General features: G+C 48.6%; 1 protein-coding gene across 1 annotated transcript in view; it reads left to right on the forward strand.

Annotated features, from left to right (window-relative positions):
* Nucleotides 1–17,188: 17,188 nt before the first annotated feature.
* DNMT3B (DNA methyltransferase 3 beta) overlaps nucleotides 17,189–20,380 on the forward strand; it is a gene marked incomplete at its 5' end in the record, with an annotated part of 31,997 nt that continues 28,805 nt past the window's right edge. The window contains 3 exons of the mRNA XM_081948138.1: nucleotides 17,189–17,345; nucleotides 18,954–19,036; nucleotides 19,715–19,867. Coding sequence (XP_081804264.1) covers nucleotides 17,189–17,345; nucleotides 18,954–19,036; nucleotides 19,715–19,867 — 393 coding nt within the window. The remainder of the gene's footprint in view (nucleotides 17,346–18,953; nucleotides 19,037–19,714; nucleotides 19,868–20,380) is intronic.

Genomic DNA, 20,380 nt, shown 5'->3' on the forward strand with positions numbered 1-20,380 from the left:
AGAAAGGAGGAGAAAGACAAGAAGAGAAAGAGAAAAGGAAACAAGGGGAAGGAAAAAGAAGGGAAGGAGAAAGACAAGAGGAGGAGAAGGAGGTGGAGAAGGAGAAAAGGAAACAAGGGGAATGAGAAAAAGGGAAAGGAGAAAGGGAAGGAGAAAGGATAAAGGAAAAACAGAAAGAGGGTGGGGAAAAAAGGAGACAGACAAGAAGAGGACTAGAAGGAGATGGAGAAAAGGAAAGAAGAGGAAGGAGAAAGAAATGAGGAAAAGAGAAGGGAAAGGTGAAAGAGAAAGAAAGGAAAGGAAAAGGAGAAAGAAAAAGAAAGGGAAGGAGAAAGAGAAGGAGTGGGATTTACGTTTTGCAAACCTATGGCTTTTGCATGAGTTAAATCAATCCCCCTTTTTGTCTAGCAAGGAAGAAACCCAAGTAGGACTTTGCCACCCCCTCCTTCCTCCCCCCTTTGCAACCTGCCTGACTGCAAGTCCCAGGGGGGGAGGGCTAAAGGGGGAGGAGGGGGAGCCCTAATTGTGGGAAGTGACCTTGAGGCTGCTTTGTCAGGCAAAAGACCCTCATTAAGTGGAGAAAGCCACCCTTGGGGGGGCCTGGAAACGCCTCTTGCAATGCCAGAGTGGGATGAAGGACACCTCCCCCCAATCCCCTCACCCAAAGGGAGCGAGGGAGGGGCTGCTGTTGCCCAAAGGCTGGCACAGTTGGCCTGCAAGGGGCACCGCCTGAGGGCCAGGCCAAGGGGCTAATCTCTCCTACAGGGCCTTTATTTATTTGTTGATTAAATGTAAGCACCTTCCATCTCCATGTCCTGCAGGGGAAAAAGTTGCTTGAGAATTTTAAATATTTGGCTTGCAGGTTCCTGGGGCCTCCATCACCTCTAGGCCTCACTGCTTGTTTCATTTCAACCCTTTCTCCCCTGGTCTGTAGGGTCTTTTCTTCCTCCTCCTCCTCCTGTGCTCTTTCTCCTCTCCCTTCTTCCTTTTTCTCCTTCCCCTCACCTTCTGATGTTCTTTTGTTTTCTTCTCTTTGTCATTCTTCTCTTTTCCACTCCTCTTTGTCCTTCTCTTCTTCCTCCATCTCTCCTTCTATTTCTCTCCTCCTTCTGTGCTCTTTCACTTTTTCTCTCCTTTTCCTTTTTCTTCTCCTTCTGATGTTCTTTCATTTTCTTCTCTCTTCGTCATTCTTCTCTTCCCCTTCTTCCTTCTCACATTCTATTTTTCCCCTCTTCCTCTTTTTCTTAGCCACCTTTTTCTCCTCTCCTCTGTCTACACTCCTTCTTTTTCCATCTCCTTGTCTTTCTGTTCTTTTGCTTCTTTGCCTCCACTCCTTCTCCTCTCTTTTTCCCTCTCACATTCCCCTATTCCTCCTATCTTTCTTGTCCTTCATTTTCTCCTCTTCCTTCTTCCCTGCTTTCCTCCTCCTCCTTTTTCACCTCCTCTCTCGTCCTCCTCTCCTTTTTAATCTTTTTACCACTCATTCTTTCTCTTCTTCATCCTCCCCTCCTTATCTCCTCCTCCTCCCTTCTTCACCCCTTTCCTCCCCCTTTTTCTCCTCTCCTTCTCTCCTTTTTCTTCTTTTCCTCCACTCCTTCTCCTTTCTCTTCCCCCCCCCCCTCCTCCTCCTCCTCCTCCTCCTCCTCCTCCTCCTCATCCAGGCTGGCCTCCCTTACAGAGCTGTTGTGGCAGAGATGTAGAGGAACTGTTTGAAAAGAGAAAGGAATGCAGTTTCAAGAGTAGACATGATATGGATTTTTAAAAGTCTTCTGAATATATTTCCAAAAGTTGACACCTAAATCTTTCTCTGACCATAATCCAGTTATTTTGGTACTTAGAAAAAAGATCCTTTAATGAGTTTGGGATGCCAGTAAAGCCATCTTGATAGCTCTTTTATACAATATTATGGTCCAAAGAAGATGAAATTCCAGGAAAAGATGCCAGAGAGATTGAATTAAATCAGAAAGAAAGAAACAGAATTGCAAAAGGCACCACTGAATTCTAAAATTTTACATCCAATTAAACAGTTACTTCATCAGTTGTCTAGCTTAACAATTAAAGAAACAGAAACAAACTGAATCATGCAAAACAAAAACATTTTGAGTTTGCAAATACACCAGGAAGATGGCTGGCATACAAATTAAGAAAGGAAGAAGAGAGTGAAAATGAGAATATGCAATTGAGAATATCCGTGAAGGTGACAAAGTAATAAAAGATAATGATCTTATTAAAAAGTCCTGTCACAATTTTTACTCCAGTCTTTACAATGTGCAAGAACTTGATATGCATAAAACAGATGATTATCTGCAAAGACAACATTTACTTAAACTTTCATAAGCCCTGTTGATTTGTGAGAAAAGAAGGACCAATGTCCTCAGGGGGTCTCTACCTCTAGGTTTTGCCTCACGAGCCCCCAAACATACTACCCTTCCTGTGTGGGGGTAGATGTGTGTTTGGAAAGAATTTGGTTGTGCTCCGAAAACCTGCTCAGTTAGGCCCCGAAAGGTGCTTTGGACAACGGAACAGAATAAGAGAGTTGGAAGGGGACTTTGGAGGTCATCTAGTTCAACCTCCTGCTCAAGGCAGGAGACATTATACTATCCTGGTCAAATGGTACTCTTGTTTATTTTTGAAAACCTCCAGCAACCAGGAGCACCCACAACTTCTAGTGGCAAGCAGTTCCACTGGTAGTTCTGTCAGCAAATTTCTCCTTACTTCTAGGCATACAGAATAATAGAGTTGAAAGGGACCTTGGAGGTCTTCTAGTCCAACCCCCTACTTAGGCAGGAAACCCTATAGTACTTCAAACAAATGGTTATCCAACATCTTCTTAAAAACCTCCAGTGATTGAGCACCCCTAATTTCTGGTGGCAAGCAGTTCCACTGGTTAATTGTCCTCACTGTCATGAAATTTCTCCTGAATTCTAGGTTGTTTCTCTCCTTGACTAATTTCCAACTTTTATTTCTTCTCCTGCCTTCTGGTGCTTTGGAGAAGAAGTTTGACCCCTCTTCCTTGTGGCAGCCCCTCAAATATTGGAATACTGCTATCATGCACACATCTTCTGAATCAATCATTTAATGAGAATAGAGCTGGAAGGGATCTTGGAGGTCTTCTAGTCCAACCCCCTGCTCAAGCAGGAGGCCCTAGACCATTTCAGATAAATGGTTCTCCAATCTCTTCTTAAAAACCTCCAGTGATGAAGCAACAATAACTTCTGGAGGCAACTTCTGTTCCACTGGTTAATTGTCCTCCCTGTTAGGAAGTTTTTCCTTAATTCCAGGTTGCTTCTCTTTTTGGTTAATTTCCATCTGTTGCTTCTTGTCCTGCCTTCAGCAGCTTTGGAAAATAAGTTGACCCCCTCCTCTTTGTGGCAGCCTCTCAAATATTAAAATACTGCTATCGTGTCACCCCCTATTCTTTTGTGAACTGTGAACTTCTTTTCATTAAACTAGATGTACCCAATTACTGCAACTGTTGTTCTCCAGACTCATCACCACAATCTTCAAATGAAATTAATTTACATCAGAAATGGGTGAGACAAAACACGCATCAGGCAGGACTATATCCTACATGCCAGGAGGTCATCATGGAAACAAAGTGGATTGCATGGCTCATTTCCATTCCTTCCCTCCCCCCCCCCATCCAAATATCTAAGGTGGTGGAAAAATACAGGTGACCCTTGGCTTACAACTACAATTGTGCCCAAAATTCTGATTTTTTAAAAGTCAGTTTTGCCCCATTTTAGGACTTTTCTTGACACATTTGTTTGCAGTTGTTAAATTGGTAGCACAGTTGTTGAGTGAATCTGGTTTTTTCTTTGCTTGTCGGGATGTCGCAAAAGTGGATCATGTGACCCTGGGACACTACGACCGTCATAAATGTGAGTCAGTTGTCAAGCATCCGAACGTAAATGGCGTGACGCTGGGAATCCTGCCGCCGTCGTGTGAAAAATGGTCCCGAGTCACTTTTTAAATTGCCGTTGTAACTTTGTGGGGTCCCTGAGGAAGTTGTTGTAAAACAGGGGTATCCAAACTTGGCAACTTTAAGACTTGTGGACTTCAACTCCCAGAATTCCCCAGCCAAGTTGCCAAGTTTGGACACCCCTGTTGTAAAAGGACTACCTGTATGTCCCCAAATTTGTTTTCCCAAATTGAGAGGGTGGGATAAACTGACAGCGAGTGGATAAATGAGGTTTGGGGCAAAAATCAAGTGGATTCGAACCATGTAGATCAAGCTAAACAAAAGCTGACATTAGGAATCCTGATTGCTTTGCTTGTTTTCTTGCAGAAGTTTCACGACTCAACTAGGGAACATCGTCAGTGCTAATAAGAAGTGGAGAAGACTCCTGTGAGTCCCTTGGACTGCAAGGCCATCCAACCGGTCAGTCCTAGAGGAGGTCAACCCTGGCTGCTCTTTAGAAGGCCAGATCCTGAAGGGGAAACTCAAAAGGTTTGGCCATCTAATGAGAAGGAAGGACTCCCTGGAGAAGAGCCTCATGCTGGGAACGATGGAGGGCAAAAGAAGAAGGGGACGGCAGAGAAGGAGGTGGCTGGATGGAGTCACCGAAGCAGCAGGCGTGAGCTTCAATAGACTCCAGAGGATGGGAGAGGACAGGAAGGCCTGGAGCAGGGGTCCCCAAACTTGGCAACTTTAACACTTGTGGACTTCAAGCTGGCTGGAGAATTCTGGGAGTTGAAGTCCACAAGTCTTAAAGTTGCCAAGTTTGAAGACCTCTGGCCTGGGGCAAAGTTGTTCATGGGGTGGCGATGGGTCAGACACCACTTCGCAACTAACAACAACAGCAAGCTCAAAGAGCATCAAGACCCCCTCAGTGTCAACCCTGAGCTACAGATATTCTCCTTTATTCAAAGCTGACATGTTTGTAGGAGTCAGAGAGCACCGAAATGTCTGGATTTTAATCATATCGGTTCCTTTGCAGAAGGCTGCTGCAGATTTCCCGATTCCGGCTTTCTTGCAATCGTGAGAATCCAGCTTTCCTCCTTCGGCTGTGCAAACCAGACCTTGCCCTGGGTGATTCCTATCCATTGGGCAGCCCCCTCCCCTTTCAGCCCCAGGCCCGGGGAGCTAATTGGGAATGTGGAATTTTTACAAAACACGGAGGTGCATTTATATACCGCCTGCTGGAAGAAGACAAGAAGGCTGGTTCCAGGCCTTTTGCTTGTCAGGCACACTGGATCTGGAGATCCAAAGAGGATTGCAGGGGGATCCCAGAGAGAGATAGACTCTCAAGGTCCTTCCATAGACTCCCCCAGCCTCCCTGCCGCTGCTCCCCTTGGTTACAACTTTCGGTTTCGACTTTGCAACTTGGTGGGCCTAGCTACCATTGAATATTGGGTGAGGACTTTGTGGGTTTCCATTCTCTTTTTTTGGGGGGGGGGTCGCCCAAATATTCGCTTTTCTGCCATCTGCGGTGCAAAGGAACACCTCCCTCCTATCTAAACAGCCAAGGAACACAACCACTCCCGCTTGCAATTTGCACCCCAAAACTTCACCTGGAGTAAAACGTCTCCAAAGTGTGTGGGGAGAGGCCCCTTTCCTGGATTGTGAAACAACCCCCCCCTGCTCCCAGGGACCCTCTCTGCCCAAGTCCTGGGGGGGTAGGGAGGGAGAGAGGAAGGCCTCCAGGCAAATCAGGGGGGAGTGCCACTTTCTTAATGCAAATCTGCCCCTTTGCTTTTACTTAAATCCTGCCTTCCCCCCCACCCTCCAGGCTATTTGGGGGGAGGTGGGGGGAGAGAAAGGAAGCCTGACCCGGGCCGGCAACTCCTTCCTCTCCTGCCCCCCCCCCTCCAGCAGGGAAAGGCATTCACCTGGAGATCCGCCTTTTTGTCCTTGCCCGGACCAGGCAGGATTACAGAGCTGGTGGGGTGAGGGGAGGGAGGGAGGGGAAGCGAAGGGAGGGGCGTGCTTTGCCATCCGATCCCCTCCTCCCCCTGGAGGGGTCGCCCAACCACCCAGGCCCCGGCTGGGCTTTGGCGCAAGGCGGGCGCAGTGCGCGGAGGGTTAACTCGCCGCCCAGGTCGCCCGGCGGGTTGGGCTTCGGCCGCTTCCGATTCGAAACCCGGGAAAAAAAAGAGGCACGCCTGGCAGCGGCGGAGCGGCGAGCAGGTAGGCAGGGCGGCGGGAGCGGCAGCAGAGCCAACCTGGCCGGCAGAGGGAAAAGGCAGCGCTGCGGAGCGGAGCTGGGCAGCGGAGGAAGCTTTCCAGCCGGGGTTGCTTTGTCTGGGCTGGGGGCGGGGGGGGGCAAGGACCGGTTTTGGGCTCGGTGCCAGCTTTGGATCCCACTCCCCACGCGCCCCTTTGGATCCGGCGGGCGCCTGCTTGGCTGTGCCCTGCAGAGAGAGAGAGAGAGGAGGGGGCTGAAGGAAATGATATGAAGTTACTACTTTTAATCAAACGTGAAAAGGTTACTTTTGTAGTCTGACAATGTTACATGTTTATAAGGCTCTGGGGAGGACCTCTGCCCCCTCCCTTCCTGCATAGCCCCCCCTCCCCTCCTTGCCCCCCACCCCCCACTCCCAGGCTGCTTTCCCGGGGCTGCGAAGGGGCGGACAAGCACCTGGGCTGGCCAGGCATCCCCGGCTCCGCTCAGCGCATCCCGGAGGTGGGAATTGGGGCGGGGGGCGAGCTGATTCCCGCCCGGCCGGTGGACATAGAGGGAGAGCCCCGACAACCCTGCCAGGTAGGTCTCCGGAGGGGAGGGGGGGTTTGCTAAAGGAGAGGAGGGGGCAATTCAGTGGGAAAGGGGTGAGCACGCTACGGAGCCTTCCGGCATGCCTTGGGGGTCTTTTCCCCTCGGCCCCCAGCCCCATTTCCTGCTGGAGCCCCTGTGGGAGGAATCAAAAGGTAGCCCCCCACCCTTCGCAGGCGGAAGGGGGGGCGCCTGGCCGTCTCCCCCCCAAGGATGTCCACCCCGCCCAGTAAGAAGCCTCGAAGGCTGATCCATGGCCAGAGGTGCGGGTGGGGAGGGGGCGGCCCGTGTCCACGCTGGTCCCGCTCCTTTCCACGCGCCCCCTTCGTCCGGCTAGCCGAAACTGGACTCGCATCACGTGCTGGCGGGCCGGAGGGTGAGAGAACGTGCTCCGAGCCTCGTTTTACGACTCCTCCAAGTCTCCTGCTCGGTCGCTTCAGGTGGGCGAGCTGGAGGGTTGCGCTGTTAGGGGGTCGCTCCCCCCTCCCCCAGGCAAGAATGATGGGAGTTGTAGTCCATCCACCAACAAAGAGCCTCGTGATTTTGGGAGGATGATGGATACTAGTCCACCAAGGAGGTTGTGTGTTTTGTGTTGTGGCTTTTGTGCCCTTTTGTGCATCCTTTTGGGCTAGGGGGAAGGGATTGCAGCAGCCAAAAAGGCTAATACGATCCTCTCGGTTGTATAAACAGAAACAGAGAATCAAAATCACGTGAAGTGCTAGTACCGCTTTGTAAAGCCTTAGTAAGGCCACACTTGGAATCCAGCATGCAGTTTTGGTCCCCACATTGCAAAAGAGATGTTGAGACTTTGGAAAAAGTGCAGAGAAGAGCAACTAAGAGGATTAGGGGACTGGAGACTAAAACATATATTGCGGGAATTGGGTATGGCTAGTTTAGGGAAAAGAAGGTCTAGGGGAGATATGATAGCAGGATTTCAGTATTTGAGGAGCTGCCCTCAAACTATTCTCCAAAGCACCTGAAGGCAGGACAAAAAACAATGGATGGAAACTAACCAAGGAGAGAAACAATTTAGAATTAAGGAGAAATTTCCTAAAAGTGAGGACAATCAACCAGTGGAACTGCTTACTACCAGAAGTTGCGGCCACTCGACCACTGGAGGTTTTTTAATCAGAGACTGGACAACCACTTATCTGAAATTGTATAGGCTCTCCTGCCTGAGCAAGGGGCTGGACTAGAAGACCTCCTAGGTCCCTTCCAGCTCTTGTTATTCTGTAATTCTGTAAGGGTCTCCTGCCTGAACAGGGGGCTGGACTAGAAGACCTCTGAGGTCCCTTGCAGCCCTATTCGGATTGATGAGGGAAGGGAGAGGTCTAGCCAACTTCTCTGCTTTTCCCAGAAATGTACAACAATTCCCATGCTCCTGGCCACAAACACAGGGAGCCCCCTAGACTTACAATCATTCATTTACTGACCGTTAGAAGTTGCATCACTGAAAAAAAGTGACTTATGAACAGTTTTCACAGTATAACCACGGAAGCATCTCCCCCACGTGATCAAAATTCAGCCCATGAAAACTAGGATGTATTTAGGATAGTCATGTGATCACAACATCCGTAGCTTTCCCAGCCACCTTCCAACCAAGTCAATGGGGGAAGCCAGATTCACTTAATGACTGCATGATTCCTTTAGCAACTGCAGTGATTCGTTTAACAACTTGTGATAAAGGGGCTCTTAAAATGGGCCAAAGGTCACTGGTCAACTACCCGGCTTAACAGTGGACATTTTGGGCTTAATTGTGGCTGTAAGTCAGGGGTGTCCAAACTTGGCAACTTTAAGACTTGTGGACTTCAACTCCCAGAATTCCCCAGCCAGCTGGCTGGGGAATTCTGGGAGTTGAAGTCCACAAGTCTTAAAGTTGCCAAGTTTGGACACCCCTGCTGTAAGTCAAGGATTACCTGAGCAGGTACTCCTCAAATTACGACCACTGTTGAGCCCCAAATTTATGTTGCTAAGTGACAGTTGTTAAGTGAGTTTTGCCTCATTTTATGGCTTTTTGCCACTGTTAAGTGAATCACTGCAGCTAATAAGTCATCTGTGAAGTTTGTTAAGTGAGATTTGCCTCGTTTTATGACCTTCTTTACCTCTTTTGTTAAGTGAATCGCTGCAGTTGATAAGTTAGTCACCTGAGATATTTCTTAAGTGAGTTTTGCCTCATTTTATGACCTTCTTTACCTCTTTTGTTAAGTGAATCGCTGCAGTTGATAAGTTAGTCACCTGAGATATTTCTTAAGTGAGTTTTGCCTCATTTTATGACCTTTTTTTGCCACGGTCGTTAAGTGCAGTTGATAAGTGAGTAACCCGGTTGTTAAGTGGATCTGGCTTCCTCGTTGAGTTTGCTGGTCAGATGGTTGCAAACGTGGATCACACAACCTTGGGACATAGCAACGGTCATAAGTATGAAACAATTGCCAAGGATTAGAAATTGGATCACATTTGTTCTCTGCAAAGGTCTTGTGTGAAAAATGGTTGTAAGTCACTTTTTTCCAGTGCTGTTGTAACTTCGAACAGTCACTAAATGAACTGTTGTAAATCGAGGACTACCTGGATCGATAGAACTGCCATTAGCAACTCAAAACGAAATGAATAAAAATTGCAAAACGTCTTTGCCGCTACAAAGTGGTTTATTTGCACGTTTAGCGCATAAAAGCCACATTATGCCTATCACTTCTGGGCCCATGGCCTTTATGGGCAGTCCTCGACTTACAACCGTCCATTTAGCGACCGTTCAAAGTTATGAAGGCATTGAAAAAAGTGACTTGGGACCTTTTTTCACACGACCGTCGTGATCAAAATTCAGATGCTCAGCAACTGATTCAAACTTATGACGGTCACAGCATCCTGGGGTGGGTCAGGTGATCCCCTCTGGTGACCTTTATTGGCAAGTGAAGTCCACAGGGAAGCCGGATTCGCTTAACAACCAGGTGACTCACTTAACAACTGCTTTGATTCGCTTTACAACTGTGGCAAAATTCAAGTGCTTAGCAACTGATTCATACTTATGACGGGTCGTAGCATCCCGAGTGTGTGTGTCACGTGATGTCCTTTGGTGACCTTCATGGACAAGCGAAGTCCATGGGAAAGCCGGATTCGCTTAACAACCGGACGACTCACTTAACAAGTGCTGTAAGTTCACTTAACAACTGTGACAAGAAAGTTGTAAACTGGGTAAAACTGTCTCGTTTAGCCACAGAAATTTTGGGTAAACTGGCATCCTGGGGTGACTTCAGACAGTTTTTTGCTTTTGTATAAAACATCTTAACTAACACACCTCCCCAAATCTGGTGCTCTAGGAGCAGGGGATTATGGGAACTGAAGTCCAGACTTGCAAGGACCATTCAGACTATAGAAAGCAAGCTTTGTATGAACTTCTTAGTTACGGCTAGTCCTTGACTTTATGACAACAATTGGGATCAGGATTTCCATAATTAAACAACACAGTTGTTAAGCGAGCCACGCCCGATTTTATGACCTCTTTTTGGCCACAGTTGTTAAAGCAAACCACCGCAGCCATTAAGCGAACCACGCAGTCATTAAGCGAATTTGGCTTACGTCGCTAGTCAGAAACTGGCTAAGAAGGTGCCAGATGTTGATGGTATGAGCCCGCGATTCCGGTCGCAGGATCTGCTACAATGGTTGTAAGTGTGAGGACTTTTCCCCCAGGGCTGCCGTAACTTGGAATGCTGGGTAAATGTCGGTTGTAAGTTGAGGACTAACTAAAGAGAGAGTTTTGCAGAATAGTGCATGGTTGAGCGTCTTTCTTTTGGTTTCTGTTTTTTTCTTTCTGCCCCTTGCCTTCCTCTGCACCCCTTTCGCATTCTGTCCATCTTTCCTCAAGTCTGGGCCACAAAAAGGTTGTGAGACAGTTGAAGATCTAATCAAAGCCATGTCAAGACACACACACATTTAGAAAGTCTGCTTCTCTTCGATGCGCCCCCCCCCCCAATTACAACATGGCTGACTCATTCAGCTTATGGTCACCTATAACTTCAAGATTTTTATTTTGCCTGCAAGCTTTATTGGTGCATCTGATTTGCTGTTCTGCAAGGGAAGAATGTCCCCTTTCTTGAGTGTCCCATTGTTCCTTTCAGGCTGTTTCCCCAAACTTTCCCAGATAACCCTTTATCTGTCTTCTAAAGCAGCAGATAAATCTCTTTGTCTAAGCGGGAGGGGCTCTAGGATTGATAAGATAACCTTTATTGTCATTTTTTTTTACTATGAGCACCCTGGCCCCCACTGAAATGAAATTTTCCTCCTCTTTTTCTTCCTTCTTCTTCTTTTTCCTCTCCTCCTCCTCCTCCTCCTCCTCCTCCTCCTCCTCCTCCTCCTCCTCCTCCTCCTCTTCCTCCTCCTCCTCTTTCCTCCTCCTCCATTTTTCTCTCCTCTCCTCTTTTACACTCTCCTCTTCTTCCTCCTTCTCTACCTCCCCCCCAAACCCTCACTCCCTTCTAGCACTGATGATGCTCCCTAGTTGGGTCATGAAACGTTTACAAAAAGATAATCAAGCTTAGAGAGGACCAAGGACCCTACAGTCATCTCCTTCTCCTCCTCTTCCTTCTCATCCTCCTCCTCTTTCCTCCTCCATTTTTTCTCTCCTCTCCTCCTCCTCCTCTTCCTCTTCCTTCTCCTTCTCCTCTTTCCTCCTCCATTTTTTTCTCTCCTCTCCTCCTCCTCTGCCTCCCCCCCTAGACCTCTCTCCTTTCTAGCACTGATGATGTTACCTAGTTGGGTCAGGAAATGTTTACAAAAAGATAATCAAGCTCAGAGAGCACCAAGGACCCTACAGTTGTCTTCTCCTTCTTTTTCTTCTTCCTCCTCCTCTTTCCTCATTCATTTTTTCTCTTCTCTTCTCCTCCTCTGCCTCCCCCCCCCCCAGACCTCACTCCCTTCTAGCACTGATGACATTACCTAGTAGGGTCATGAAATGTTTACAAAAAAGATAAGCTTAGAAAGGACCAAGGACCCTACAGTCATCTTCCTCCTCCTCCTCCTCCTCCTCCTCCTCCTCCTCCTCCTCCTCCTCCTCCTCCTCCTCCTCCTCCTCCTCCTCCTCCTCCTCCTCCTCTTCCTCCATAGCATATTCCCCCAGGTGCAGAGTCTGCTTTTTGGATCATTGAATGCTACTGTGCACGGTCAGCTGAGTCTCTGGGGCATCAGGTCACCTCTGTTTTGGACACCCGCGAGGCCATTGGCTTCTAGTTGGTAGGCCGTCTTGGCCACCACAGTGGAAGGTCTGCTCTTGGGCAGGTCCATACCAGCGGAGTCGCCCTTCTCTCATCTTCTCTATAACTGGTGCCACACCAAAATGCTGCCAAATGGTGTCATTTGTGTGTGGTCAAGAAGGGAGGTGCCCGATATCCAACGGAGCCTTCCTGTTTCCATGGCACGGAGAGAGCTTTCGGTCCCTGTTGTTGCTGCCCATCATTCAGTGCCATGCAGTGTGACGGGGCAGATGGTTGTCTTGTAAATCTTAGATTTAAGTCTGGTGGCTCCTTGTCTGTCCCATGGCACACCCGTGAGTTCTCGCCAATGCATCCAGGCTGCTTTCGCCATATATAGCTACCATAGCCGTACCTAACACACATATATACATACACATGTGAATGGCATGGAATGGAATAGAATAGAGAATAGAATAGGACAAGAGAGGACCTTGAGGTCTTCTAGTCCAGCCCCCTGCTCAAGCAGGAGAACCTATAGCCGTGATGACGAACGCCAGCTGTTGCCCTAGATCAGCTGCAGTGCTCATGCGCGTGCCAGCCAACTGATTTCCGGCCTTTGAAGGCTCTCCGGAGGTCCGGGGAGGCCGTTTTTGCCCTCCCCAGGCTTCAGGAAAGCCTCTGAAGCCTGGGGAGGGTGAAAAACGGGCCTACCTTTGAGTCATAGCTTCAGAGGCCAGAGGCTTCAGTGCGGCTCCAAAACAGGGCAGGGGGTGGTGGTTCGTGCATGGGGGTGCTTGGAGGGGATTGAATTATGGGTGTGGGCACGCATGGACATGCTGTCACACCCGAGCCAAAAAAAGGTTATCCATCACGGATCTATTCCACTTCCGATAAGTGACTGTCTAATCTCTTCTTAAAAATTTCCAGTGATAAACACACACACACCACACACACACACACACACCACAAACACACACACACACACACACTTGTGGGCCCTGCTCAAGCATCCCTTCCATGCCCTGTCCTGGATAGAAGGGAGTGAACTGCCGATAATCTTTTTCTGCCGTCCTCACCACTCTCTGCACTGCCTTCTCCTCCCGAAGCAGTGAATGCTTCCAAAGCAGACGGTCGTGCCGTAGGACAGGATGCTCTCCATCGACCCTCTATCGAAAGTGATAAGGACGGGGGGGGGGGGGAGGTACTTTTCTCAGGTGATGCAGAAAATGCTGGCTTCTCTCAACGTCACGCTGGGAGACCAAGCGAGCAAGCCAGCCTATTTCTTAGCTGCGCTCCCAGAAATTGGATGCTGCTAACCACCTCCGCAGGTGAAATATTAATCTGCAGAGGTGTGTGGCTGTGCCCTGCCGTTTCCAAAATCAACGGCTCTCTCTTTAGTTTTTCCTATGTTTAAAAGGAGGCTGTTTTTGTTATACCAATACAATACAATATGGCAGAGTTGGAAGGGACCTTGGAGGTCTTCTAGTCCAACCCCCTGCCTAGGCAGGAAACCCTACACCGTTTCAGACAAATGGCTATCCAACTTCTTCTTAAAGACTTCCAATGTTGGGGCATTCACAACTTCTGGAGGCAACTTCTGTTCCACTGATTCATTGTTCTCACTGTCAGGAAATTTCTCCTCAGTTCTAAGTTGCTTCTCTCCTTGATTAGTTTCCACCCATTGCTTCTTGTTCTGTCCTCAGGTGCCTTGGAGAATAGCTTGACTCCCTCTTCTTTGTGGCAAACCCTGAGATATTGGAAGATATCTGCTATCCTGTCTCCCCTCGTCCTTCTTTCTCTTAAGCTAAACATACCCAGTTCCTGCAACTGTTCTTCATATGTTTTAGTCTCCAGTCCCCTAATCATCTTTGTTGCTCTTCTCTGCACTCTTTCTAGAGTCTCCACATCTTTTCTACATCGTGGTGACCAGTTCACCAAACCCTCTTCAGAGTGGAATTTAGGGACCAGAAGTGATGTGATCTCTTTCGAGGGGATCTTGTGGTGAAGAACCATCAGTGAGCATCAAGCCAGGCATAGATCTACTTAAGTCTTTCCATCCCATATGCATGTCAGTTTGTGTGGTTTGCTCACAGACCTTCTCTAGGCTGCCTTTATGCTCTCCCAACTGGGTTGTTTTCTTGCAGACGTTTCATTGCCCAGACTAGGTTACATCATCAGTGCTAGAAGGGAGTGGGGTTTACTCCCTATTTATATACTAGAGACTTGCCCTGTCCATCTTGGTGGGAGTGTTATTTTAGCCTGCCTTTTATTATTCTTTACAAATAACTCAAGGGGGCTTTGGCTAATATTTTTTTTAACTCCTCTTGGTGGTTTTCTTGCAGACATTTCATAACCAGACTTTGCCCCAAAGGCACTTTTCAAAGGACAACTTTCCTGGGTTTTCTTTCCTTGAAGACATTTCACTTCTCCTCTGAAGAACTGAAGGTTCTTGGGGGAGAAAGGAAACATTTTCAAGGAAAGAAAACCCAAGAAAGTCCAGTTGAGTCTTAAAGGAAAAGGTTCTCTCACACGTGCGGGCTATTTGTTCCTGACTCTAGGGGGCGGTGCTCCTCTCTGTTTCAAAGCCAAAGACAGCCAGCACTGTCCGAAGAGGTCTCCGTGTTCATGTGGCCGGCATGACTCAATGTCGAAGGTGCACAGAAACGCTGTTCCCTTCCCACCAAAGGTGGTTCCTATTTTCCGACTTGCATTTTTTACCTGCTTTCAAACTGCTAGGTTGGTGGAAGCTGAGACAAGGAACGGGAGCTCACTCTGTTACGCGGCGCTAGGGATTCGAACCGCCGAACTGCCGATCTTTCTGATCGACAAGCTCAGCGTCTTAGCCACTGAGCCACCCTAACCCTACCAGTTGATTCTTGAAAAGCTCTTTTGGGACAACTGAGCTGGATGATTGAGAATCTCCATAGACCAGCTAGGTAACATCAACCTTTTGCCCTTCTGCCACTGATGAAGTTATGTAGCTGGGTCATGAAATGTCTCCAGGAAAACCACCAAACTCAGCTGCTCAAATAAATGCATGAATCCAAAGATGGCAGCTCTCATAAAGGGGGTGACATTCCTCCCTCTCCCATCCCAACTTGGGGCTCAGAATCATTTCAATGATGCCAACAACAGTTTCTCTTGCGTTCGTCAAAAAGAAAACGTCTTAAATACCCAGTGCATTCTGACATCTTTATCAAAAAGACAGCTCACAGAATTACAGAGCTGGAAGGGGCCTTGAAGGTCTTCTAGTCCAACCCCCTGCTCAGGCAGGAAACCCTACACCACTCCAGACAAATGGCTATCCAACATCTTCTTAAAAACTTCCAGCGTTGGAGCATTCACAACATCTGGAGGCAAGCAGTTTCGCTGATTAATTGTTCCAAATTTCAGGAAGTTTCTCCTTAATTCTAAGTTGTTTCTCTCCTTGGTTAGTTTCCACCCGTTGCTTCTTGTCCTGCCTTCTGGTGCTTTGGAGAATAGCTTGACTCCCTCTTCTTTGGGGCAGCCCCTCAAATACTGGAAGGTTGCTATCATGTCACCCTCAGACCTTCTTTTCTCTGGACTGGCCAAACCTAAATTCTGCAACCGCTCCTCATATATTTTAGTTTCCAGGCCTTTAATCCTCTTAGTTGCTCTTCTCTGCACTCTTTCTAGAGTCCCAACCTCTTTTTTTATATCGTTGCAAAGGTAATGGGTTAGATAAAGTCATGTTAAATCCCTTTTCCCTCTAAGCTGGCCCATTTCCAGAGACCCTGCCACAATCCCTTTAAAGGGGAAGGGTCTTGAGTAAATTGCAATTTGGATGCAGAGAGTGCAGACCCTTCTTCCTAAGTGAAGGGAAGCTGGGAAATTGCTAAGTTGGAAAACAGACGTTTCCTGTTGCCGGAGACCTTCCGGTGATAATGTGGTTATATCGAGGAAAGTGGGAAGGAAGGCTGGAGGAGGGAGGAGAGAGAGACATCCAGCCACTTCCTCTGCTTGGAGGAACTGAGTGAAGCATTCTGGGAACTGGGGTTTTTTTTTCGGGGGGGGGGGGGAGGAGGGGAGAAGTGTGGATGAATCCAGGAAAATGCCCCCAAATTTAGGACTTCCAGTTTTCCAAAGCTGGATATGTATCGGCCTCTTTGGGGACAAGCAGTTCTCAACTTGCAACCGTTTCGTTTAGGGACCGATCCTCGCAGTTACGCATTGCAGCGTCACATAATGAAAATTTGGTTGCTTAGCAACCGGCATGAATTTATGCCATCCCGGCTCATGGGGTTGTCATTGGCGACCCTGCTTCAGACAAGCCAAGTCAATGAGGGAAGCTGGATTCGCTTAATGACCACCTGATTCGCTTAACAACCACAGCGATTTGCTTAGACGCTGTGGCAAAAAGGTCGTAGATCCGTGCCGTTGTTAAATGAATCATCCATGGATTGTTGGAAGTCATCTTGTTTTAAGATGAGACCACTTCCACTCCCAGAATTCCCCAGCCAGCCATAGGTTGAAGTCCATATATTTTACAGTGGCCAAGGTCGGAAACACGGGTCTAACTAGGCCTGAAAAAAAGGGAGATTTTTCTGAAACGCACCCATCTTAAAGCATGCCGAGTAGGGAATTCTGGAAGTTGAAGTCCCCCCATCCTAAAGCAAGATGGATGGGGAATTCTGGGAGTTGAAGTTCCCCCATCTTAAAGCCTGCTGAGTGAGGAATTCTGGGAGTTGAAGTCCCCCCATCCTAAAGCAAGATGGATGGGGAATTCTGGGAGTTGAAGTTCCCCCATCTTAAAGCCTGCTGAGTGAGGAATTCTGGGAGTTGAAGTCCCCCCATCCTAAAGCAAGATGGATGTGGAATTCTGGGAGTTGAAGTCCCCCCATCTTAAAGCCTGCTGAGTGAGGAATTCTGGGAGTTGAAGTCCCCCCATCCTAAAGCAAGATGGATGGGGAATTCTGGGAGTTGAAGTTCCCCCATCTTAAAGCCTGCTGAGTGAGGAATTCTGGGAGTTGAAGTCCCCCCATCTTAAAGCAAGATGGATGGGGAATTCTGGGAGTTGAAGTCCCCCCATCTTAAAGCCTGCTGAGTGAGGAATTCTGGGAGTTGAAGTCCCCCCATCCTAAAGCAAGATGGATGGGGAATTCTGGGAGTTGAAGTTCCCCCATCTTAAAGCGTCCTGGCTGGGGAATTTTAGAAGTTAAAATTTGACTCAACTTGCAAAAAACTCTTAAAATGGGAACATTGCAGCTGTGGGGCAAATGTTCTCATTTGCGGCCCAAGAAAACGGGAGCTCTTCACAGGGATGGGTATCACGGGATGAAATTTGGTTTGGCTCAAGGTTGTCTTCCTGGAAAATCTCTCCTGCAGGTTAAGATGAAAAGAGAAAAGAACCTCAGCTGGACGATGGATCGGTCCTTGGTCAATGGGGACTGCAGCGACTCAGACCCTGCCACCGAGGAGAACGAGGCTGCAGGTACCTTGGCACCCAAGGGGTCATCAGATTTTGGGGCAGCCTGGAGCCCCCTCTTTGACCGTGGGATCATCAGTCAGGTTCTAGGAAATGGGTGGGCTTGCCTTGTTTGGGAGCTTGGACTGGATGGTGGGGACTGGAAGGATTTATACTCCTTGCAGACTTCCTCCCCCCCCCCCATCCACTCAGAGCTGAAGAAGCTTCTTGGATAAGAAGCGAAACTTCTTCAAAGAAAAAAACCCAAAAGTCCAATTGCCTCTTGAAAAAGCACCTTTGCGACAACCAGGACCTGTGCGACTGAAAATCTCCAGAGAGGAAGAGAGAGAAGGAAGGAAGGATAAAGAGGAAGGAAGGAGGAAGAAAGGAATGAGAAAGGGAGGATGTAGAAGGAATGAGGGAGGAAGAAAGGAGAAGGGAAAGAGGGATGGAAGGCTGAAAGGAAGGAGGATGGAGGGAAGATAAAGGAGAAGAAAGGAAGAAGGAGAGGGAGAGAAGGGAGGAAGAAGGAGGGGAGAGTAAAAAGGAAGGACAGAAAGGAAGGAGAAGAGACGGAGGGAGGATAAAGAAGGAAGGAGGGAGGAAGAAAAGAGAAGGGAAGGAAGTATGGAAGAAAAGAGAACAGAGGGAGGATAAAAAAATGAGGGAAGGAGGAGGGGAGGGAGAATAAAGGAAGGAGAAGAGAGGGAGAATAAAGAGTGGAAGAAAGGAGAAGGAAGGGAGGATAAGGAGGAAGGGAGGGAGTATAAAGGAGGGAGGAAGAAAAGAAGGAAAGGAGGTATGGAAGGAGGAGGAGGAAGGAAAGAAGGGAGGGAGGGGAGATAAAGAGGAAGAAAGGAAGGAGGAGAAAGGGAGAACGAAGGAAGGAGGGAGAGAGTAAAGAGAGAGGAAGGAACAAAAGAAGGAACAAAAGAAGGAAGGAGGAGAGGAGGTTGGGGGTGGAGCATGTGTACCATTTCAGGTGTCCTCTTAGAAGAAGCTCTTGGGTCAAAGAAGGAGACCTCTTGATGGTCTCCAGATCCACTTGGTTAGGAAAGGAGACTCTGAAGAAATATCTCCCAAGCTTGACAACTGGAAGACAAGCTGCCTGGGGGGATTCTGGGAATTGAAGTCCACCCATCACCAAGGTTCAGAGATGCTACTCTGGAGGCTCCCAGCATGGACGAATCATTGGCCTGTGAGGTGGTCCTTGACATACGACCACAGTTGGGACCAGACCTTTCAGTGAGATGGTTATTAACTGAGTCACACCCAATTTCACAACCTTTCTTTGCTTAACGACCGCCGCATTAAAAGGTTATGCAATCGGGTGCAACTCCGATAACGACCATCTCCCCCTTAGCGATGGATGTGGTCGTAAGTCGAGGACTGCCTGAATTTTGTGAACCTGGGAATGGCCGTTCTTGCTTGGCCAGGTGCCCGCAGGGAGTTGGAGGCCCGTGGGGCTTCTGACGGGCTTCAGAACTAAACATCTGCAGCTGCAGAGAGGTTGAAGAGAAGGGTGGGAGACCATCAGGAGATCTTTGGGTGCTGGGCTGGGCCTCAACCAGGCAGGTGTGGGTGTCAAACCCCAGGCCCACCTCCCTCTTAGTGACGGACGCTTCCTTTGCACAGATGCCAGCCAGGTGGCAAGTGTGACCTACAAGATAAAAGAGGAAGAGGAGGAGGCTGATGACATCCCCAAGAAAGCCCAAAAGGTGAGCGAAGAACAGGAAGCGCTAGTTTGGCCTAGTGGTTAAGGCACCAGGCTAGAAAGAGGGAGTCGGTGAGTTCTAGTACTGCCCTAGGGACAAAAGCCGGTTGTGTGAATTTCGGCCTCTTGGTAGGACATGGTGAGCTCTAGGAGATGGGGAGTTCTAGTCCCGCCTTAGGCGTGAAAGTCACTTGGCTGACTTTGGCCCAATCACCAGGAGACGGTGAGTTCTAGTCCCGCCTTAGGCGTGAAAGCCACCTGGCTGACTTTAGGCCAATCACCAGGAGACGGTGAGTTCTAGTCCCGCCTTAGGCGTGAAAGCCAACTGGATGACTTTGGGCCAATCACCAGGAGACGGTGAGTTCTAGTCCCGCCTTAGGCGTGAAAGCCACCTGGCTGACTTTAGGCCAATCACCAGGAGACGGTGAGTTCTAGTCCCGCCTAGAGGGGATACTAAAGGTGGGGTATAAATTAAATAAAGAAATATGTCTGTAGCGAATGGATTTGGGGAGCAGTGGACAATGCATTTCTCCCCTGGGGGGGTGATGGAGGACGGTTTTGGGCGCTCAACCTTTCCCTTTCTGATGAGGGGCGGGGTAGCGTTTAAAACAGGTCCGGGGGTCCTTGGGGAAGAAATGGACCCTCGGATCCTAACGCTTTTCTCCCCTCGGGGGGGTCCCAGGTCCCGGTGCGAGGAAACGCTGGCTGGGAGAACAGCCTGAGGCAGAAACCGGCCCCCCGGATCGTCTTCCAGGCCGGCCCCGCCTCGCAGGAGAAGAAAGTCAAAGACGACGTGGAAAGCATCGAAGGTTTCAAGGAACGTCACAAAATCAGGGTAGGAAGTCTTCTTTTTTCCTTTTTTAAAATTCAAACATTGCAAAAAAGCAAAATATAGGCAGTTCTCGACTTATGGCAGTTCATTTAGCGACCGTCCAAAGTTACAGCAGGCGCTGGGGGGAAAAAGGACCATTTTTCACACTTAACGACCCTCGCAGGGTCCCCGTGGTCATATGATCAAAATTCAGACGCTAGGCAACACTTGTCTCGTCTTTACGACGGTTGCAGTGTTCCCTTGATCCCCTTTTGCGAACTCCTGACGAGCCAAGCCAACGGGGGAAAGCTGGATTCGCTTAAGGACCATGTGACTGACTTAACAACCACCGGTATTCACTTAACACCTGTGGTAAGGAAGGTCGTTAAAATGGAGCGGAGCTCGCTTCGCAAAAATGTCTCTCTTAGCCACATAAATTTTGGGCTCCCATTTGGTCGTAAGTCGAGGACTACCTCAACCCAATAAGATTACCTGCATGCAGAATGAGAAAAAGGGAAGGACTCAAGGTAGTTTTCC

This window comes from Natrix helvetica (genome assembly GCF_964273705.1).
Source record: "Natrix helvetica genome assembly, chromosome: 3".
In the NCBI taxonomy this organism is placed as follows: Eukaryota; Metazoa; Chordata; class Lepidosauria; order Squamata; family Natricidae; genus Natrix; species Natrix helvetica.